Raw genomic sequence first — 24,403 nt, forward strand, 5'->3', positions numbered from 1 at the left:
TCCAACATTTCCTCATCTCCCAACCCTTCTAATGCAACTATCCCCGATGCTTCTCTTTTTCCCCTGCCCCGCTACAAAATTTCTCCCTGCAGGCAGTCACTGAGTCCAAGGTGCTAAAGGAGCTCCTGAAACTCCCCAAAAACATCTGGGACAGATGGTTTAGACCATTTCTTCTTTAAGGTTGCTGCCTCTATCATCGTCAAGCCTATCTCTGACGTTTTTAACCTCTCTCTCCTTTCCTGGGAGGTTCCCATTGCTTGGAAGGCAGCCACGGTTTGTCATTTTATTTCAATGGGGAGATCAAGTTGATCATAACTGTTATAAGCCTATTTCTATTTTGCCCTGTTTATCAGAAGTGTTGTAAAACTTGTCAATAACCAACTGACTGGCTTTCTTGATGTCTATAGTATTCTCTCTGGTACGAAATCTGCTTTACACTCAGGTTATGGATGTGTCACTGCTACCTTAACTTCTTGACGCACCCATCCCGTTAGCGGGATCATTTTCGTCAATATCCGCTGAATTGCAGAGAGTCAAATTAAATTACTAAAAATATTTAATTTTCATGAAATCACAAGTGCAATATAGCAAAACACAGCATAGCTTGTTGTTAATCCACCTGGCGTGTCAGATTTCAAAAAAAGCTTTTTGGCGAAAGCATACCAAGCGTTTATGTAAGTACATTTCTCTCAGCAGACAAAACATTACAAACAGCTAGCAGCAAAGTAAATTGCTCACGCAAGAAAAGCAATAAAATGAATTGCTTACCTTTGATCTTTGGATGTTTGCACTCACGAGACTCCCATTTACAGAATAAATGTTCCTTTTGTTCCATAAAGATTATTTTAATATCCAAAATACCTCCATTTGATTGGCACGTAAATGTTCAGAAATCCACAGGAAAAAGCGGTCACGACGGGGCAGACAAATTCCAAATAGTATCCGTAAAGTTTGTAGAAACATGTCAAACGTTTTTTATAATCAATCCTCAGGTTGTTTTTACAATATAATCGGACTGGAGCTTCTTCAATAGGAGAGAGAGAAAATGTCTGCTCCACTCTGTTGGCGCATGCAAAACGCTGCTGGCACCCAGCCATCCACTGACGCGATGTGATCTTTCTCGCTCATTTTTCAGAATAAAAGCCTGAAACTATGTCTAAAGACTGTGCACATATTTTTATTGACTTGCCCAAAGCTTTTGATATGGTAGACCATTCCATTCTTGTGGGCCGGCTAAGGAGTATTGGTGTCTAAGGGGTCATTGACCTGGTTTGCTAACTACCTCTCTGAGTGCAGTGTATAAAGTCAGAAAATCTGCTTTCTCAGCCACTGCCTGTCACCCAGGGAGTACTCCAAGGCTCGATCCTTGGCTCCACGCTCTTCTCAATTCACATCAACAGCTCAGGAAGCTCTCTCGTCCATTTATATGCACATGATTTTTATGAGTTTTATACTTAGCTGGCACCTCCCCGGATTTTCTGTTAAATGCTCTAAAACAAAGCTTTCTTAGTGTCCAACAAGCTTTCTCTGCCCTTAACCTTGTTTTGAACACCTCCAAACCAAAGGTCATGTGGTTTGGTAAGAAGAATGCCCCTCTCCCCACAGGTGTGATTACTACCTCTGAGGGTTTAGAGCTTGAGGTAGTCATCTCATACAAATACTTGGGAGTATGGCTACTGTCCTTCTCTCAGCACATATCAAAGCTGCAGGCTAAAGTTAAATCTAGACTTGGTTTCCTGTATTTGTAATTGCTCCTTTTTCACCCCAGTTGCCAAACTAACCTTGATTCAGATGACCATCCTCCCCATGCTAGATTACAGAGACGTAATTTATAAATCGGCAGGTAAGGGTGCTCTCGAGCGGCTAGATGTTCTTTACCATTCGGCCATCAGATTTACCACCAATGCTCCTTATAGGACACATCATTGCACTCTATACTTCTCTGTATACCCGTCGCAAGACTCACTGGTTGATGCTTATTTATAAAACCCTTTAGGCCTCAACCCTTTAGGCCTCAACCCCCCTATCTGAGATATCTACTGCCGCCCTCATCCATATACAACACCCGTTCTGCCAGTCACATTCTGTTAAAGGTCCCCAAAGCACACACATCCCTGGGTCTCTCCTCTTTTCAATTCGCTGCAGCTAGTGACTGGAACGAGCTGCAAAACCTGACAGTTTTATCTCAATCTCTTCAATGACTCAATCATGGAGACACTTACTGACAGTTGTGGCTGCTTTGCATGATGTGTTATTGTCTCTACCTTCTTGCCCGTTGTGCTGTTGTCTGTGCCCAATGCTTGTATCATGTTTTGTGCTGCTACTATGTTGTCTTAGGTCTCTCTTCATGTAGTGTTGTCTCTTGTTTTAAAAAAAAAAATGTAATCCCCTTTCCCCGCAGGAGGCCTTTTATCTTTTGGTAGGTCGTCATTTGTAATTTAAGAATTTGTTCTTAACTGACTTGCCTAGTTACATAAATAAAACCTTACATTTTTTTTGCATATGTATACAAAAAACACTTATGTATTCAGACCCTTTACTCAGTACTTTGAAGCACCTTTGGAAGTGATTACAGGCTCAAGTGTTCTTGGGTATGACGCTACAAGCTTGGCACACCTGTATTTGCGGAGCTCCCAATCCTTTCTGCAGATCCTCTCAAGCTTTGTCAGGTTGGATGGGGAGTGTCGCTGTACAGTACAATTTTCAGGTCTTTTCAGAGATGTTCGATCGGGTTGAAGTCAGGACTCTGGCTGGTCTGTCTCATAGCAAAGGGTCTGGATACAATGTGTAAATAAGGACTTTCTGGGTTTTTGAACGTATACATTTCCAAAAATTTGTATAAACCTGTTGTCGCTTTGTTAATATGGGGTATTGTGTGTAGATTGAGGACTTAAGAAAAACAAAATACATTTTAGAGTAAGGCTAAAATGTGGAAAAGGGAAAGGGGTCTGAATACTTTCCAAATGCACTGTACATCACATGAAGCATGCACATAACCTTTTAAACGTGTGCACAAGCTAAGCAATTATGCATATGTCTCATGCATGTATTTTCATCTTGCGTGTGCTTCAGGTGATATCTGAATACGCTACCAGCGCTTTAACCTATTGGAACTACCCATCCCGGATCCGGGAGAATTGTCAGCAACTACACTAATTAGCATAGCGCAACGGTCAAATAATCTTACTAGAAAATATTCATATTCATGAAATCACAAGTGAAATATAGCGAAACACAGCTTAGGCTTTTGTTAAAAAGTTAATGTAATTACACTTTCCTGTGGATATATTGTCTCACATTCCTACCGCCAATAGGACCAACTGCATGGACAACGGGTAAATTACATTATATAATTTTATTCAACGTAGAGGTCATGATGGGAAACTTTCTTGATTCAAACTCTCATTTCTGCCCGACATTGTATTCAATGCAATTCAACGTCCGGTTTCCAGGCAAGTTATATGCCAACTTAGCTATAGTAAAACACTTTGAGGAAAGTGATTATACTGTATCTACATTTGCAACACAGTCACATTCACACAAATCCACCATTACACTACATAGTATCAATGTGGATCTCGCTCAGTCAGATTATTCCCCATATACTGTAGCATCTCTCACCCAGTTCACTCCAGAGGGCCCTCAATTCGTGCCAAACGACTGAGCCAGTGAAACAGAAATATTCATGAGACGTTCCTCTGTATTTTTTGAGTAGGCTAAACCAAAAGCTTGGCATGTGTCATTTTAAACTAAGCAGTTTGTCCTACCTAGTATTTGACTGACTTCTCACACCCTGATACTACTAGTATCAGCGATCTCTTGTATGTGAGCTTGTCATCGCATCATCAGTCAAATTGGGGCCCAAGCTCACAACAACTAGGCTAATTGCGGCTTGACATGAGATCTGTGCATGGATATTTGCCCCATTCCGCAAGCAATTTAGAACTAGTCTACTGATAGACCAGCGTTTCCCGAAATCTGTCCACGGGACCCCAAGGTGATTAAAAATTATCAAAGCTTGATTGGTTGATTATTTGATTCAGCTGGGTAGTGCTAGGGGGACAAAAACAAAACGTGCACCCCTTGGGGTCTTGAGGACCAAGTTTGGGAAACCCTTTTGATAGACCAATGCATCCTAGATCGCTAGTTAATCACCATCTCCTTTTTTCCCCTCCATTTAAAAAAAAAAAAATTCAACAGTACTATCAGTCTTTCTTTCACCAGGCTTTGTAGTTGACTTACTGAATAGCAATGGGCATAGGCCTGTGTTAGAATATTATATGTTGTGATAACAAGCTGTTAGAATCATGCTAGGTCTCTTGGATCATGGGGTTTTAGTGTAACATCACGTAGTTCCGAATAAACTGATGCAATCTTTTGGAGGAGACTTTAGTCACATTGTAAGTTGTCTGCTGCCTGTGGGTACTCCAGACAGCTCTACGCACTCACCAGCTGTGGAGTACAGCAGTAGCATGGTCTCGCTGACAGGGTCCCTCTGATTCTGACTGAGATTTACCATTACCATAGTGTGAAGATGGATCTGAGCATAGAAGTGTACCTTGCACAAGGCAGGACTATCTGTTCTGATTGGTAGATGGTTCACATTTAACCTCTTGCTCCTACCTGACACGCAGGCGTCCCATCTAGACATCTGGAAATGCAAATGCGCTACGCTAAATGCTAATAGTACTAGTTAAAACTCAAACGTTCATTAAAATACACATGCAGGGTATTGAATTAAAGCTACACTCGTTGTGAATCCAGGCAACAAGTCAGATTTTTAAAATGCTTTTCGGCGAAAGCATGAGAAGCTATTATCTGATAGCATGTAACACCCCAAAAGACCCGCAGGGGACGTAAACAAAATAATTAGCATAGTCGTCGCTACACAAACCGCACAAATAAAATATAAAACATTCATTACCTTTGACCATCTTCTTTGTTGGCACTCCTAGATGTCCCATAATCACGATTGGGTCTTTTTTCCGATTAAATCGGTCCATATATAGCCTAGATATCGATCTATAAAGACTGTGTGATAAATGGAAAAAAAATAGCGTCTTATAACGTAACGTCATTTTTTAAGATTAAAAAAGTCGACGATAAACTTTCACAAAACACTTCGAAATACTTTTGTAATGCAACTTTAGGTATTAGTAAACGTTAATAAGCAATCAAATTGATCACGAGGCGAAGTATATTCTTTAGCTGTCCGTCTGGAAATAATGTCAGGGTAAATCTCAACCAAAATATCCGGTCGGAGACCGGAAGAACTGCGCTGCCTTGCGTCTGTTTAACCAAGAAACAAACAGTAGGCAAATGACAAGACTCTAGACATCGTGTGGAAGCTGTAGGTAATTGCACCCTCAGCCCCATTAAATGTGGTTCACCTTTATCAATGGGTTCAAGTCGCGCATGGATATATTTTTCCATTTTCAGTGATCAGATTTTCCTGCACTTTTCGTTGAAACGCACTTTCTGTTATTGTCACAGACGTGATTTAACCAGTTTTATAAACGTCTTGAGTGTTTTCTATCCACACATACTAATCATATGCATATACTATATTGCTGGCATGAGCAGCAGGGCGCTGAAATGTTGCGCGATTTTTAACAGAATGTTCGAAAAAGTAGGGGGTAGGAGTAACAGGTTAAGAGAATGGCAAAATGTTCAATTTTTAGTCATGCTTCATATAGCAGAGATTCTGTGTTAGAACTTTACTTTTAAATGGCCTACCAGGATTAATTGGCATATGTTATACTGTAACTGTAGAGCAATTCACATGTTCAATTGATTGGTGAGTGCTGACTATATTTAGGTTTGGAATCGTATGCAGGCTATTCATTGATTCAATGCTATAGTTTGAACTGACCTTTTAATTTAATAATATTATCTTAGGGAAGAGCAAACATATTCATTTGTCGAGTTTGAATATTAGACTGAACTGTCTGACAGAACCCTTTTAAAATGTGTATTGAAGCAAAATACTACTGATTTAACTTGTCAAGGTGTAATAAGGGAGGGTAGATTTTTTGTTTTTTATTTTTTTAAACTTTTTTATTTTTAGTAATGAACTAGATGAATGCATTTCCATCAAAGGGCCCATGAACACCAACATGAAGTTCATAGGAGCATATGAAATTGGATGTCATACAAGAGAAGTATCTTTTTGGGAAGAAAAACAAATGTAACAGATGGAGAAGGGGATCTTAGAAAACATCTACCAGAAAGTCTTAAAAGGTATCAGAAATGCATCAAAACACACTGAAGTACTGCCAACTAATATCTACACGTATATTTCATTTTGGAGAAATTGTTTAGCTTCCTGTCAATTCCATAGTAAGGTCATCCTGAGTATTAAACTACTTTCATATTTACCTGGAATGTGTGTATTTTGAAGTAGACTACAGTTTTCCTTTCTTTTTTCCAAATGTAATGTTACTGTTGCTATAAGGTAGGATATGAAGTCTCAAAATAAGGCTTTTCAGTCAACCAGATTTCATAGCTTTTGGCAATGGCTCACAGAACTTGTTTTGGTATTGTTTCTGACCAATTCAGAAGGTTAATGAAACAATATCAAACACATTTTAGTCCATTGAGTGCTAGTATAGGATTGTACAATCTAGAGGTTGACCGATTGTATTATTATTTTTTTGATACCGATATCGATTATTGGAGGACTAACAAAAGCCGATACTGATTGGCCAATTAAAAAAAATATATATATTTTATTCTTTTGTAATAATGACAATTACAACAATACTGAATGAACACTTATTTTAACGTAATATAATACATCAATAAAAATCTATTTAAAAATAATTAAACATGTTCAATTTGGTTTAAATAATGCAAAAACAAAGTGTTGGAGAAGAAAGTAAAAGTGCAATATTTGCCATGTAAGAAAGCTAACGTTTAAGTTCCTTGCTCAGAACATGAGAACATATGAAAGTTTGTGGTTCCTTTTAACATGAGTCTTCAATATTCCAAGGCAAGAGGTTTTAGGTTGTAGTTAATATAGTATTTATAGGACTATTTCTCTCTACCATTTGTATTTCATATACCTTTGACTATTGGATGTTCTTATAGGCACTAGTATTGCCAGTGTAACAGTATAGCTTCGGTACCTCTCCTCTCCCCTACCTGGACTCGAACCAGGAACACATCGACAACAGCGTTACCCATCGCTCCACAAAAGCCGTGGCCCTTGCAGAGCAAGGGGAATAACTACCCCAAGTCTCAGAGCGAGTGACGTTTGAAACGCTATTAGCGTTCACCCCGTTAACTAGGTAGCCATTTCACATGGGTTATAGCCATTAGGCTGATAGGCTTGTAGTCATAAACAGAGCTGTTCTTGCGAAGAGCTGCTGGCAAAACGCACAAAAGTGCTGTTTGAATGAATGCTTACGAGCATGCTGCTGCCTACCATTGCTCAGTCAGTCAGACTGCTCTATCAAATCATATACTTAGTTATAACACACACATATGAGCCTTTGATCATTAATATGGTCAAATCATTTCGAAAACAAAATGTTTATTTCAGTGAAATACGGAACTGTTCGGTATTTTATCTAACGGGTGGCATCCCTGCCGTAGACTGCTGCGCCACTCGGAAGGCCCTACTATTTATATTTTACTTCTACATTCCTAAATAAAATTATGTACTTTTTACTCCAAACATTTTCTCTGACACCCAAAAGTGCTTGTTACATTTTGAATGCTTAGCAGGACAGGAAAAGGGTGTAATTCACACACTTATCAAGAGAACATCCCTGGTCATCTCTACTGCTTCTGATCTGGCAGACTCACTAAACACATGCTTTCTTTGTAAATGATTTCTGAGTGTGCCCCAGGCTATCCATAAAAAAAATTTAAAAAAAAGAATGGTGCTGTCTGGTTAGCTTAATATAAGGAATTTAAAAAAAAGTATATTTAAAACCAAATACTTTTGACTTTTACTCAAGTTGGATTTTACTGGGTGACTTTCACTTTTACTTGAGTCAACTTGAAAAGAAAGTATATTTGTATGACAACTGGAGTACAAATGTACTTTCTATGCAAAGCTCAAGGGCTTGGGTGACATGTAATCGGTTGCTTTTCTCTCACTCAGTACTTGTGCTAAGTGTAACAGATGTGTCCGTTATGGAACGCGTCATAACATGATCATGGACTCGCTAATCAGCATGAGCATCACTGCATAACGCGATCATGATAAAAATGTTCATGCACTCCCTACTGCTTCCGAAGTGTGTTTGTTAATGATCAAATGTTATTTGTTACGTGCGCTGAATACAACAATACACCTTACAGTGAAATGCTTTACTTACAGGCTCTAACCAATAGTGCAAAAAGGGGTTAGGTGAACAATAGGTAAGTAAAGAAATAAAACAGTAAAAAGACAGGCTATATACAGTAGCGAGGCTACATACAGACACCGGTTAGTCAGACTGATTAAGGTGGTATGTAGATATGGTTAAAGTGACTATGCATATATGATGAACAGAGAGTAGCAGTAGTGTAAAAGAGGGGTTGGCGGGTGGCGGGACACAATGCAGATAGCCCAGTTAGCCAATGTGCGGGAGCACAAGTTGGTCGGCCCAATTGAGGAAGTATGTACATGAATGTATAGTTAAATGCATGCATATATCATAAACAGAGCATAGTAGCAGCATAAAGAGGGGTTGGGGGGGCACACTGAAAATAGTCTGGGTAGCCATTTGATTACCTGTTCAGGAGTCTTATGGCTTGGGGGTAAAAACTGTTGAGAAGCCTTTTTATCTTGGACTTGGCACTCCGGTACCGCTTGCCATGCGGTAGTAGAGAGAACAGTCTATGACTGGGGTGGCTGGGGTCTTTGAATTTTTAGGGCCTTCCGCTGACACCGTAGAGGTCCTTGATAACAGGCAGCTTAGCCCTAGTGATGTACTAGGCCGTACGCACTACCCTCTGTAGTGTCTTGCGGTCAGAGGCAGAGCAATTGCCGTACCAGGCAGTGACGCAATCAGTCAGGATGCTCTCGATGTTGCAGCTCGATGTTGCAACCTTTTGGCATGGGTCCTGAGATCCTCAAATCTTTTTCGTTTCCTGAGTGGGAATAGGCTTTATCGTGCCCTCTTCACTACTGTCTTGGTGTATTTGGACCATTCTAGTTTGTTGTTGATGTGGACACCAAGGAACTTGAAGCTCTCAACCTGCTCATCTAGAGCCCCGTCGATGAGAATGGGGCGAGCTCGGCCCTCCTTTTCCTGTAGTACACAATCATCTCCTTAGTCTTGGTTACGTTGAGGGATAGGTTGTATTAGCACCACATGGCCAGGTCTCTGACCTCCCTATAGGCTGTCTCGTTGCTGTTGATGATCAGGCCTACTTAATGTTGGTGTTGGAGTCATGCCTGGCCATGCAGTCGTGAGTGAACAGGGAGTACAGGAGGGGACTGAGCACGCACCCCTGGGGAGCTCCAGTGTTGAGGATCAGCGTGGCAGATGTATTTCTAACTACCCTTACCACCAGGATGTCCAGGATTCAGTTACAGAGGGAGTTGTTTAGTCCCAGGATCCTTAGCTTAGTGATGAGCTTTGAGGGTACTATTGTGTTGAACGCTGAGCTGTAGTCAATGAATAGCATTCTCGCATAAGTGTTCCTTTTGTCCAGGTGGGAAAGGGCAGTGGAGTATTTGGGCAGTATGCAAATTGGAGTGGGTCTAGGGTTTCTCTGATAAGGGTGTTAATGTAAGCCATTACCAACCTTTCAAAGCAATTCATGGCTACGGACGTGAGTGCTATGGGTCTGTAGTCATTTAGGTAGGTTACCCTTGTGTTCTAGGGCACAGGGACTATGGTAGTCTGCTTGAAACATGTTGGTATTACAGACTTAGTCAGGGACATGTTAATGTCAGTGAAGGCACCTGCCAGTTGGTCAGCACATGCCCGGAGCACACGTTCTGGTAATCCGTCTGGCCCTGCAGCCTTGTGAGTGTTGATCTGTTTAAAGGTCTTACTCGCTACGGCGAGCGTGATCACACAGTCGTCCGGAACAGCTGATGCTCTCATGCATGTCTGCGTTGCTTGCATAGAAGTGATTTAGCTCGTCTGGTAGGCTCGTGTCGCTGGGCAGCTCGCGGCTGTGCTTCCCTTTCTAGTCTGTAATATTTTGCAAGCCCTGCCACAAGACGAGCGTCGGAGCCGGTGTTGTATGATTCAATCTTAGCCCTGTATTGACGCTTTGCCTGTTTGATGGTTCGTCGCAGGGCATCGCAGGATTTCTTGTAAGCTTCTGGGTTAGAGTCCCGGACCTTGAAAGCGGCAGCTCTACCCCTTTACTCAGTGAGAATGTTGCCTGTAATCCAAGGCTTTGGTTGAGGTATGTACGTACAGTCACTGTGGGGACGACGTCATCGATGCACTTATTGATAAAGCCAGTGACTGATGTGTTGTACTCCTCAATGCAATCGGAAGAATCCTGGAACATGTTCCAGTCTGTGATAGGAAACAGTCATGTAGTTTAGCATCTGCTTTATCTGACCACTTTTTTATAGACAGAGTCACTGGTGCTTCCTGCTTTAATTTTTGCTTGTAAGCAGGAATCGGGAGGATAGAGTTATGGTCGGATTTACCAAAAGGAAGGTGAGGGAGAGCTTTGTACGCATCTCTGTGTGTGGAGTGCAGGTGATCTAGAATTTTTTTCTCCCTCTTGTTGCACATTTAACATGTTGATAGAAATTTGGTTGAACTGATTAAAGTGTCCCTGCATTAAAGTCTCCGGCCACTAGGAGTGCTGCCTCTGGGTGAGTGGTTTCATGTTTACTTATTTCCTTAGACAGCTGACTGAATGCGGTCTTAGTGCCAGCATCCGTCTCTGGTGGTAAATAAACAGCCACGAAAAGGATAGCTGAAAACTCGTTGGGCAAGTAGTTTGGCCTGCAATTTATCCCAATATAGCAATTTAGCTGAATATCCATGTCGTCATTAGGCCACAATTCCATGAAACAAAGGATATTACAGTTTTTGGTGTCCCGTTGGTATGATATTTGATCGTACCTCGTCTAATTTATTGTCCATTGATTGCACGTTGTCGAGTAGTATTGACAGTAATGGCAGCTTTCCTAGTTGCCTTCACTGGGTCCTGACCAGGCATCAGGATATTTGTCCTCTGTACCTGCGTCGCTTCCTCTTGCGAATAACGGGGATGTCGTCCCTGTGGGGTGTTGGTAGAATTTCCTCTGAGTCCTCCTTGTTGTAGAAAAAATCTTTGTCTAATCCGAGGTGAGTGATCTGTCCTGATATCCAGAAGCTCTTTTTTTGCCGTAAGATACTTTTGCAGACACATTATGTATACTGCTCAAAAAAATAAAGGGAACACTAAAATAACACATCCTAGATCTGAATTAATGAAATATTCTAATTAAATACTTTTTTCTTTACATGGTTGAATGTGCTGAAAACAAAATCACACAAAAATAAAATCAAATTTATTTACCGCTTTAATCTGTGAAGAGCACAGGGCGCCAGTGGCGAATTTGCCATTCTTGGTGTTCTCCTGCAAATGCCAAACGTCCTGCATGGTGTTGGGCTGTAAAGCACAACCCTCACCTGTGGACGTCGGGCCCTCATACCACCTTCATGGAGTGTTTCTGACCGTTTGAGCAGACACATGCACATTTGTGGCCTGCTGGAGGTCTCTGGCAGTGCTCCTCCTGCTCCTCCTTGCACAAAGGCGGACGTAGCAGTCCTGCTGCTGGGTTGTTGCCCTCCTACGGCCTCCTCCACGTCTCCTGATGTACTGGCCTGTCTCCTGGTAGCGCCTCCATGCTCTGGACACTACGCTGACAGACACAGCAAACCTTCTTACCACAGCTTGCATTGATGTGCCATCCTGGATGAGCTGCGCTACCTGAGCCACTTGTGTGGGTTGTACATTTACATTTACATTTAAGTCATTTAGCAGACGCTCTTATCCAGAGCTACTTACAAATTGGTGCATTCACCTTATGACATCCAGTAGAACAGTCACTTTACAATAGTGCATCTAAATCTTAAATGCTACCACTAGAGTGAAAGCCCCGCCAGCATTCAAAAGTGACCAAAACTTCAGCCAGGAAGCATAGGAACCGAGAAGTGGTCACCACCTGCAGAATCACTCCTTTATTGGGGGTGTCTTGCTAATTGCCTATAATTTCCACCTGTTGTCTATTCCATTTGCACAACAGCATGTGAAATTTATTGTCAATCAGTGTTGCTTCCTAAGTGGACAGTTTTATTTCACAGAAGTGTGATTGACTTGGAGTTGCATTGTGTTGTTTAAGTGTTCCCTTTATTTTTTTGAGCAGTGTACAAAATAAGTTACAAATAACGCCCACTTATAGTCTTCAATATTCTCAGTTAAGAAGTTTTAGGTTGTAGTTATTATAGGACCAATTCTCTCTATACCATTTATTTCATTTACTTTTGACTATTGATTGTTCTTATAGACACTAAAGTATTGCTAGCTTGATCTCGGGAGATAAATCATAAACAGCGCTGTGCTTCAAGCATTGCTTGAAGAGCTGATGGCAAACACAGGAAAGTGCTATTTGAATGAATGCTTATGAGCCTGCTGCTGCCTACCTCCGCCAAATCAAATCATAGACTTTAATTATAATAAACACACAGAATTACGAGCCTTAGGTCATTAATACGGTCAAATACGGAAACTATCATTTCGAAAACAAAACATTTATTCCTTTAGTGAAATGCCACCCGTTATTGAACGGGTGTTATCCCTAAGTCTAAATATTGCTGTTGCATTGGACAACCTCCAATGTTATGTCATAATTATGTAAAATTATGCCAAGTTAATTACGTGCTTTGTTAGGAAGAAATGGTCTTCACACAGTTCGCAACAAGCCAGGCGGCCCAAACTGCTGCATATACCGTGCTTGCACAGAACGCAAGAGAAGTGACACAATTTCCCTCGTTAATATTGCTAGCTAACATTAATTTAACTAAATATGCAGTTTGACAAAAATAAGGTTGTGTATTGATTTTAAGAAAGGCATTGATGGTTATGGTTAGGTACACGATGGTTGAAACGACAGTGCTTTTTTCGCGAATGCGCTTGTAAATCATCACCCGTTTAGCGAAGTAGGCTGTGATTTGATGATAAATGAACAGGCACCTCATTGATTATATGCAATGCAGGACAAGCTAGTTAAACTAGTAATGTCATCAACCATGTGTAGTTAACTTGTGATTATGTTGAGATGGATAGTTTTTAAAATAAGATTAGTTTAATGCTAGCTAGTACCCGTGTCCCATCGTGGAGTGCAATGTAATCGGCCATAATCGGCATCCAAAAATGCCGATTCCCGATTGTTATGAAAATTTGAAATCGGCCCTAATTAATCGGCCGACTTCTTGTATCCACCATTTGCCTTGATGACAGCTTTGCGTAATCTTGGCGTTCTCTCAACCAGCTTCACCTGCTTTTCCAATAGTCTTGAAGGAGTTCCCACATACGCTGAGCACTTGCTGGCTGCTTTTCCTTCACTCTGGTCCAACTCATCCCAAACCATCTCAATTGGGTTGATGTCGGGGGGTTGTGGACGCCAGGTCATCTGATGCGGCACTCAATCACTCTCCTTGGTCATATAGCCCTTACACAGCCTGGAGGGGTGTTTTGGGTCATTGTCCTGTTGAAAAACATAATGGTCCCACCACAAACCAGATGGGATGGCGTATTGCTGTAGTTGCCTTTCTGGTCTTAAGCATTAGGCCTACCTTTTCAAACATTTTGTTAAAAATCGCGCAACATTTCAACATCCTGCTACTCATGCCAGGAATATAGTATATGCATATGATTAGTATGTGTGGATAGAAAACACTGAAGTTTCTAAAACTGGTTAAATCACGGCTGTGACTATAACAGAACGTGTGTTTTCGTGAAAAAGCCCAAGGAAAACTGATCACCAAAAAAATAAAATAATAATCAATGCGTCAGTTGCCTGTATTGTCTATGGCAAGGCAAAATAGATAGCTCCCAGTTTACAAGTTCTACAGCTTCCACACGATGTCGCCAGTCTTGGCAATTGCCTTGAGGTTGTTCCTTGGTGAAATGAAGAAGAAGCACCCCATGTCATCCGGTACACGACAGGATGTTTTGGAAGAGAGATTTTCGACCATCATTTGAAGACGTGGAGCTATTGAATACACATTGCCCCGTGATCAATTTGATAGATTATTAACGTTTACTAATACCTAAAGTTGGATTACAAAAGTAGTTTGAAGTGTTTTGTCAAAGTTTATAGGCAACTCTTTTAATTTTAAAAAATAACGTTGCGTTTTGAAATGGTGTTTTTTCCTGGATCACACAGTCTTCATAAATGGACATTTTGGGTATATATGGACCGATTTAAATCGAATAAAAGACCCAATAGTGATGTTTATGGGGCATATAGGAGTGCCAACAAAGGTAATGAATGTTTAATATTTTATTTCTGCGTTTTGTGTAGTGCCGGCTACGCTAATTATTTTTTTTACGTCCCCTTAAGGTATTTCGGGGTGTTGCATGCAATCAGATAATAGCTTCTCATGCTTTCCCCGAAAAGCATTTAAAAAATCTGACTTGTTGGCGAGATTCACAACGAGTGTAGCTTTAATTGAGTACCTTGCGTGTATGTTTTAATGAACATTTGAGTTTTAACGAGTGCTATTAGCATTTGGCGTGGCGCATTTGCATTTCTTGTTGGCAAGGTGGGAAGCTAGCGTGTCGGGTGGCGCTAAGAGGTTGAGTGCCTTGAATAAAAAATAAAAAATCACTGACCGTGTCACCAGCATAGCACCCCCACACCATCACACCACCTCCTATATGCTTCACGGTGGGAACCACACATGCGTAGATCATCCGTTCGCCTACTCTTCGTCTCACAAAGACACTCCAATTTCAAATTTGGACTCATCAGGCGAAAGGACAAAATTCCACTGCTCTTTTTTTCCACATTTAAGATTCTCCTCTGAACAGTTAATGTTGAGATGTGTCTGTTACCTGAACAGTGTGAAGCATTTATTTGGGCTGCAATTTCTGAGGCATACACATGGTTAGCAGATGTTAATGCGAGTGTAGCGAAATGCTTGTGCTTCTAGTTCTGACCATGCAGTAATATCTAACAAGTAGTGTAACAATTTCACAACAACTACCTTATACACAAGTGTAAAGGAATTAATAAGAATATCTACATATAAGTATATGGATGAGCGATGGCCGAACGGCATAGGCAGGATGCAGTAGATGGTATAGACTACAGATGAGTAATGTAGGTTATGTAAACATTATATAAAGTGGCATTGTTTAAAGTGGCTAGTGATTTATTACATATTTTTCATTATTAAAGTGACTAGAGATTTGAGTCAGTATGTTGGCAGCAGCCACGCAATGTTAGTGATGGCTGTTTAACAGTCTGATTGCTTTGGTAGAAGCTGTTTTTCAGTCTCTCGGTCCCAGCCTTGATGCACCTGTACTGACCTCGCCTTCTGAATGATAGTAGTGTGAACAGGCAGTGGCTCGGGTGGTTGTTGTCCTTGATGATCTTTTTGGCCTTCCTGTGACATCGGATGGTGTAGGTGTCCTGGAGGGCAGGTAGTTTTCCCCTGGTGATGCTTTGTGCAGACCTCACTACCCTCTGGAGAGCCTTACGGCTGTGGGCGGAGCAGTTGCCGTACCAGGCGGTGATACAGCCCGACAGGATACTCTCGATTGTGCATCTGTAAAAGTTTGTGTGTTTTTGGTGACAAGACAAATTTCTTCAGCCTCCTGAGGTTGAAGAGGCGCTGTTGCGCCTTCTTCACCACACGGTCTGTGTAGGTGGACCATTTCAGTTTGTCCGTGATGTGTACTGTCCCGTCGATGTGGATAGATGGGTGCTCCCTCTGCTGTTTCCTGAAGTCCACAATCATCTCCTTTGTTGAGTGCAAGGTTATTTTCCTGACACCACACTCCGAGGGCCCTCGCCTCCTCCCTGTAGGCAGTCTCGTCGTTGTTGGTAATCAAGGCAACCACTGTAGAGTCGTCTGCAAACTTGATGATTGAGTTCAAGGCGTGCATGGCCACGCAGTCATGGGTGAACAGGGAGTACAGGAGAGGGCTGAGAAAGCACCCTTGTGGGGCCCCAGTGTTGAGGATCAGCGGGCTGGAGATGTTGTTTCCTACCCTCACTACCTGGGGTCGTCCCGTCAAAGTCAGGACCCAGTTGCGCAGGGCTGGTTCGAGGTCTCATGCTTATTGACGAGTTTGGAGGGTACTATGGTGTTGAATGCTGAGCTATAGCCAATGAACAGCATTCTTACATAGGTATTCCTCTTGTCCAAATGGGTTAGGGCAGTGTGATTGTGTCGTCTGTGGATCTATTGGGGCGGTAGGCAAATTGGAGTGGGTGTAGAGTGTCAGGTAGGGTGGAGGGGATGACAGAAGTGAGTGCTATGGGGCGATAGTCATTTTGCTCATTTACCTTAGCTTTCTTGGGAACAGGAACAATGGTGGCCCTCTTGAAGCGTGTGGGAACAGCAGACTGGGATAGGGATTGATTGAATATGTCTGTAAACACACCAGCCACCAGCCAGCAGCATGCTCTGGGGATGCGGCGAGGGATGCCGTTTGGGCCTGCAGCTTTGCGAGGGTTAACACGTTTAAATGTTTTCCTCGCGATGACTGCGGTGAAGCAGGTTTTGGTAGCGGGCCATGTCGGTGGCACTGTATTGTCCTCAAAGCGAGCAAAGAAGCTGTTTAGTTTGTCTGGGAGCAAGACATCATGGTCTTGCTCCTACTCCTACCATGTCACAACACAACTGATTGGCTCAAATGCATGAAGAAGGAAATAAATTCCACAAATGAACTTTTAACAAGACACACTTGTTAATTGAAATGCATTCCAGGTGACTACCTCATGAAGCTGGTTGAGAGAATGCCAAGAGTGTGCAACGCTGTCATCAAGGCAAAGGGGGGCTACTTTGAAGAACCTCAAATATATAAAATATATTTTGATTTTAACACTTTTGGTTACATGAGTTTGTTATTTCATAGTTTTGATGTCTTTACTTATTCTACCCCTCTATGGCCCTGGTGGTGCTGTATAACATTTGATCCAATTCATTTTGGTAGCTCTCGTGGTCGACCCCAAAACAAATTGTTTTGCGACACGATTCATGGTTGACCCTATACAGTCAATGGGTGAATCGGCTGCTGTCTTTAACTGAAAAGAAAATCTATAAAAAGAAAATAAAGTAAGTATAATGTAAAACAACATTCTATTGGTTGAATGATTAGTGTTTCCATCTGACTCCATTCCTCACTTAAACCTCATGTAAAGTGATGTGCTCTACAATACATGTCGTCTTGTTTGTCTAATAATATAATGATAATAATATATGCCATTTAGCAGACGCTTTTATCCAAAGCGACTTACAGTCATGTGTGCATACATTCTACGTATGGGTGGTCCCGTGAATCGAACCCACTACCCTGGCGTTACAAGCGCCATGCTCTACCAACTGAGCTACAGAGACCAGACTTGTCTCTCTACAAGCAGACTCTCTCTCTACTCAGCCCATCTGATGGACTGTCTCCACCTTCCCCCACCGTTTGCCAAATAAATCTGAATGCTGGAACCCTGAGCCTGAGCAGGTGTGGCTGGACAGTAAAATGATTTGTTCTTAAAGGGGAAAACTGTTCAAGGGTGTAGACTTTCACTAGGCACTGCATACCCATTGATTCTTGAAGGAAATAAGTTATAAATGCTTGTTGAGCTTAGTTGAACTTTTCCCCCCCATTAGAACCAAACATAGGCCTGTTCACTGTATAGCATCAGCACATGGTTAAAACATATAATTTGTATATAATGGTGGGCCAGTCCTTGCAGCCAAAGCTCCTATAGGTTTATGTTCATTGCTGTCTGGGATATAGAAGAAAAAGAAACGCACACCTATTAAGACGAGGTGCTAGCTAGCGGAGTAGAAACTTGAAAATAAAAGAGCCGCACACACTAGGAGCTCAGATGCAAAAATGTGATACCAACGTTTCGACAGCCAAGCTGTCTTCATCAGGGTATAATCACAAACACTGCGGGATGATTTGTTTATATAGTGTCAAAAGACACAGGTGTCTAATCATGGCCAAGAGTGGCCTAATATCATTGCTTAATAATCAAATATTAAAATGTCATACAAAGAACAGCATACAAACAACAAATGGATAGCATACGATCATAGATTAATTTGACGACACAAGTTTACAAACAATTACAATGGCAAAGTCACAATAATCACAAGAATGGCTTCAGATCAAAGTCTACGTTGAGACCGAAAGGCGCAAGGGTCTTTAAATTAAAGATCCAGACAGCCTCTCGTTTTAACAATAAATTATCAAGGTCACCCCCTCTCCTAGGGATGGTGACATGTTCGATGCCAATATAACGCAGAGACGAAATCGAGTGGCCTGCCTCCAAGAAGTGGGCCGCAACTGGATAAGTAAAGTTTTTACACCTAATGGTGCTACGATGCTCTGAGATACGTACTTTTAATTTGCGTTTTGTTTTACCTACATAATTTTTACCACAAGGACAAGTTATAAGATAAATAACTGCCTTAGTGGAGCGCGTAATAACACCTTTTATTGGGATTGATTTCCCTGTTTGTGGGTGTTTGAAGGATCTACATTTATAAGGGCCATTGCATTGAGCACAGCCATTACATTTGTAATTTCCATCCAGTAGGGGTGCAAATAGACGTTCAGGAATATCTTGGGGTGGTAAATCAGAGTTTACCAATTGGTCTCTGAGATTTCTGCCCCGCGAGAATACGACCAAGGGAATGTCCGAAAGTCTCGTGATGTGTTATCATCGGATTTTAGGATGTGCCAATGTTTGTGAACAATTCCCTAAATTGCTATCTGGGAACCTTGGGATGTCCCTACCCTAAACGATAACTCTTATCCTAAACTTACCCACAACCAACTCTCTTACCTATCCTTAAAAGTTTTAAATGTCAACTTCTTTGGGTTAGGGACGTCTAAAGGATCCTCAAGGGCATGGGGACCGTATGTTTATCATCTGAGAGCTGTATCCATGAATCCTGGGCAGGGGACACACGATAAGAGACTGGTGTGAGACAGTGTGGCCTGATCTTAAAATTAGGAATTATAATTTTCTTTTGACAGCATGACAATAGATTGCAGAAAATAGTTAGCTCTATGAAGTCTTGGTGTTTCCAAACTTCTTCCATTTAAGAATGATGGAAGCCACTTTGTTCTTGAAGACCTTCAATGCTGCAGAAATGTTTGTACCCTTCCCCAGATCTGTGCCTTGACACAATCCTGTTTCTGAGCTCTAGAGATGATTCCTTTGTTTTGGTTTTTAGCTCCGACATGTACTGTCAACTGTGGGACCTTATATACAGGTGTGTTCATCTCCAAATCGTGTCCAATCAATTGAATTGACCACAGGTGGACTCCAAATTGTAGAAACATCTCAAGGATGATCAATTTAAACAGGATGCACCTGAGCTCAATTTTGATTCTCATAGCAAAGGGTCTGAATACTTATTTATACATGGTATTTTCTCTTTTTATAAATTTATGGGGTATTGTGTTTAGATTGAGGGGAAAGCATTTTTAATTTTAGAAGGCTGTAACGTAACAAAGTCAAGGGGTCTGAGTGCACTGTACACATGTATAGTACCAGTCAAAAGTTTGGACACCTACTCATTCAAGGGTTTTTCTTTATTTTTACTGTTTTCATTGTAGAATAATAGTGAAGACATCAAAGCTATGAAATAACACACATGGAATCATGTAGTAACCAAAGTGTTAAACAAATCAAAATCTATTTTAGATTCTTCAAAGTAGCCACCCTTTGCCTTGATGACAGCTTTGCACACTCTTGACATTCTCTCAACCAGCTTCACCTGGAATGCTTTTCCAATAGTCTTGAAGGAGTTCCCACAAATGCTGATCACTGCTTTAATTTAGAATTTTTATGAGAAACACTTGAATGAACACCTACTCAATCTTTTGACTGGTACCGTACATGTAAGGGATAAACACTGACGTACATTAGTTCCAGATAATATATGGAACGGAGACGTTTAATCTGCTTATTCCACGATTGCCAAAGAAAACAAGCGCATTTACTCTTAATCTCAATGAAAACGTGATTGTTAACATTTTTGATAAGTTAATTTGTAATTATATTTAATCCACATGAACTTTGTTGTTAGGTTGCTAGAGAAGTTAGGTTAAGTGGACTTGTTATTCATTGTATTTGTTTGTTTGATTGCTATGCAAGCTGGCAATGTTCTTATCGCTTGCTTGCTTACTAGCAGTCGCGTCAACTCTGCAGATGGATGCAACTTCAATGTTATTCTGTTTTTTTTTTTTAAAGCTGCTTTCTAGTGATATGTATTTGGATGCATCCATGCTACATCCATACATAGTGCCTGTTGATGGATGACACCCACACAAAGTACATTTCATCGATTTTAAATAGAAGTTTGAAAATGAATGTATTTTTTATGTTTGCCTTTCATAGTTCGGTTGATAACTTCTATTACTACAGCACCTACATTAAATTAATATTACCACCTTCATTTAATATTTTTTTATTAGTAGTTAGGGGAGGGGGTAGAATTGTGTGAATTTGGGCCATTGCTGGGCTGATTCTCACTTGTGCTACCTTGTTTACAGAGGGAGGGACCTGATCCTAGATCAGCACTCCTCCTCTGAGATGCTTTCTGAATAGTAAAGTAAAAATACATGTTTTGTCTTACCTGTGTGTATGGTCTGATATACCACGGCTCTCGGCCAATCAGCATTCAGGGCTTGAACCACCCAGTTTTTAAGTAGCTTTATACACTCTCAGTAAAGCTTCTTATATATCACCCAGATCTTTGGGATCTGTCTATGTTCCTCTTCTAAATCTTGTCAGTTTTAACTCCCAGTAAAGAAATGTAGTCTGGCCCCGATATTGTTTCTGCAGTTTTTTTTGTCACACAGCTTGCCCTCTCGGTTAGTGAACTGATTGCAGTTTACTGAGTAGCAATTTTTCATAGTTGTCTTTTTGTTACACATCCTCAACTTCCGGTAATGCTGTAGAATAGGATTCAGATCTCTATTTATGAACAGTGTACATTTCACAATGGCCTGTATTTTCTGCTGAAGTGGAGTTTGATCAATGATCACACTTTGCATTTGTACTAGCCTAGACCTAATTGAAATTACACATGTCCGTTTGCAGTTATCCCCACTACATTTTGAATCCTGATCTCTCAAACCAGTTCAGTGTGATGGTTTGTAAACGGATATCACCTGGGCTGCTGTCCATGGATTCATCTCATCCCAACCCTGTGATTTAAGATCGATTAGGGCTAAACATTTGAATTATTAATTGTAAAGAAATATACATCGGCTGATTATTTGGCCTTGTGTAGTATACCTGATAAGTATTCGTGTAGCCTATTGTGGTTGTTAGGGTCAGTATTACATTTTTTGTTAAACACATTCCTACCCTGTTTTCCTGTGTTAGGATGAGGATTTCTCTGGGTTTGGGACGGAATACCGGCCTACACTCTCAGCACGCAATATCTCTAAAAGTAAGTAGGCTAATGAGGAACAGTAATGTGAGATCACCTGTGCTCAGGAATGATCACAACATCCTAGCAGAAATATGCAGTAGCCTTCATATTGCCTATGTATTGCTTTGGTAGCATACTTGATAATATGCATGATCAAGTTATTGTCTGACATTAGTATATTCGTATTAAGACATGTTTCCCTCTTGTTTCTAGGCAGTCCTTTCCAATCATCATTATTGAAGCCAAAAAAGCCTCCCCCAGCTCCAGAACTTACAGCAAAGCTTAAAAGTGGAGGCAAGGTCTCTGAAGAAGAGGTTGGAGAGGGTCAGGAAGAAAATGCTGTGAAACCCAAAATAATTGCCAAACTGGCAGCCCAAAATAAATCCATCAGTTTGGGGGTTAAGTCTACAGGAAAGCAGGCTACTGGGACAAAGGCCTCAAAAAGCAAGGGCAGTGAGAAATCAGATGGCTCTGACTGGAAAAGGGGAAATAAAGCGGTGGAATCGTCTTCAACAGCCAGAAAGAGGAACAGGCAAGAACAAACAACTAAGGTAGGCTCAGGATCCAGCATAGTCCGACCCCAAACCAGCAGAAACAAGCAGGGTAAACTGGTGTGGACCCTGACAGTGGTCAAGGGCAAAGGGAAGACTTCCAAGGTCAAAGAGGCTGGGGAGGTAACAGCAGACGATAGTGAAACAGACATAGTTAAGCCACAGAGGTCTGGGAAGAGGAGAAAAGGATCTCAGCAAGGGGACAAGGTTGAAGCTCAGTCTAGAAATGGACAGAAGACCACGAATCCCCACACCGCCTCTCAAGGAGTAGCACGGTCTCCTAAACCTGTGAATAAGCAGCAGAGGGATAGGGTGTCCAGGGGAACTGGTGCTGAGCTGTGTCAGGAGCCAGCAATACCCCTGGAAAGAAAGAAACCCGCACCATATAAGCGCAAGTCCATATTTGGCTTCAGGAGGAAGCCCAGTAATGTGCAGAAGCTTCGTCCGCCAGATTCTGTCGTGAAATGCTTTCGTCGTAAGGTTGTCTTCAACACCTACGTGCCAGAGTCGCTTCCAACCCCAGTGAAGCAGGCGGGACAGGCGGCGCAGTGGGAGAGAACCGGGACAGAGGGCAAGCCTCTCCTGTCCCCTGGAGAGATCCAGCAAGGAGGCAGCAGTAACATCTCCTTGCCTGTGGTGAGCGCCAGGTCTTCACGTGTCATTAAGGCACCCAAGAGGTTCCTCCATGACGAGATCATATCCTTGCCTAGGGGATCCCCGAAAAAAAAGTGCCAATACAAGGTGGAGGAGGATGCCATGAGCCTATCCTTTTATGATTCAAACAATGATGACATTGACAACTTGTCTCAAATTCCAGGTCAAAATGAGTTCAAACCTGAAGTTGACGGCTCAACTGGTAAAAAAACACTTAAGACCAGCCTTTCCTCAAGCCCAGGCTCATCCCACCTCGAGGTCTACGAGAGACTCAAGAAGCTGACCCTCAGCCTGGCCCAGAAGAAGAAGAAAGGCCTTAGTGCTGCTGATGGTGAAACCACAGAAGAAGTCCAGGAGTACCTAAGTTTGACCTCGCCGGTTAGGAAGAGGGGGAGGTCCAAGCTGAAGATGGAGGACCTCAACTCTCCTGGGGTTGTGAGGAAACTGGCAGTGCTAGTCAGTAACAATGCTGCTTCATCTGAGACTCTGGAGGAGGCAGCAAATGACAGAGAAAATGTCCAAGGTAAGGCCTTTTCTGTGCTCTGATAAATGTATTCGTTCCTATAGATCCATTAAGCAAACATCTATTTTCTTATTCCAGACAATTATTTGGACTGATTTTAAAGTAGAATTCTTAGATGTTGTCATGCAAATACAGTGTGTTCGGAAAGTATTCAGACCCCTTTTCCACATTTTGTTATGTTACAGCATTATTCTAAAATTGATTAAATTTAAAAAAATCCTCATCAATCTATACAGAATACCCCACAATGACAAAGTGAAAACAGGTTTTTAGACATTTTAGCAAATTTATAAAATATAAAAAACATACCTTATTTACATAAGTATTCAGACCCTTTATATTCAGACAACGCAGGACTGTCTTTGGGACAAGTCTCAATGTCCTTGAGTGGGCCAGCCAGAGCCTGGACTTGATCCCCATCTAACAAATCTGGACAGACCTGAAAATAGCTGTGCAGTGACGATCCACATCCAACGTGACAGAGCTTGAGAGGATCTGCAAAGAAGAATGGGAGAAACTCCCCAAATACAGGTGTTCCAAGCTTGTAGAATCATACCCAAAAAGCGTATCTAGGCTGCAATCGCTGCCAAAGGTGCTTCAACAAAGTACAAAGTAAAGGGTCTGATTACTTATGTAAATGGTATATTTCAGTTTTGCAAACATTTAAAAAACTTTATTTGCATTTACATTACATTTAAGTCATTTAGCAGACGCTCTTATCCAGAGCGACTTACAAATTGGTGCATTCACCTTATGACATCCAGTGGAACAGCCACTTTACAATAGTGCATCTAAATCTTTTGGGGGGTGAGAAGGATTACTTTATCCTATCCTAGGTATTCCTTAAAAGAGGTGGGGTTTCAGGTGTCTCCGGAAGGTGGTGATTGACTGGTCCTGGCGTCGTGAGGGAGTTTGTTCCACCATTGGGGGGCCAGAGCAGCGAACAGTTTTGACTGGGCTGAGCGGGAACTGTACTTCCTCAGTGGTAGGGAGGCGAGCAGGCCAGAGGTGGATGAACGCAGTGCCCTTGTTTGGGTGTAGGGCCTGATCAGAGCCTGGAGGTACTGAGGTGCCGTTCCCCTCAC

At 41.7% G+C, this 24,403-nt stretch overlaps 1 protein-coding gene across 5 annotated transcripts in view; it reads left to right on the top strand.

Moving 5' to 3' along the window:
* Nucleotides 1–24,403, top strand: part of LOC118398340 (histone-lysine N-methyltransferase 2B-like) — an 88,318-nt gene that overhangs the window by 3,329 nt on the left and 60,586 nt on the right. For all 5 annotated transcript variants that reach the window (XR_004828605.2, XR_004828604.2, XR_004828606.2 and 2 more), the window contains exons 2-3: nucleotides 21,542–21,608; nucleotides 21,804–23,318. Coding sequence is in view for 2 of the 5 variants with exons in the window: in XM_052470637.1 (XP_052326597.1) it covers nucleotides 21,542–21,608; nucleotides 21,804–23,318 (1,582 nt within the window). In the remaining 3 variants the exon portion in view is untranslated. The remainder of the gene's footprint in view (nucleotides 1–21,541; nucleotides 21,609–21,803; nucleotides 23,319–24,403) is intronic.

Source organism: Oncorhynchus keta, chromosome 19 (genome assembly GCF_023373465.1).
Source record: "Oncorhynchus keta strain PuntledgeMale-10-30-2019 chromosome 19, Oket_V2, whole genome shotgun sequence".
NCBI lineage: Eukaryota > Metazoa > Chordata > Actinopteri > Salmoniformes > Salmonidae > Oncorhynchus > Oncorhynchus keta.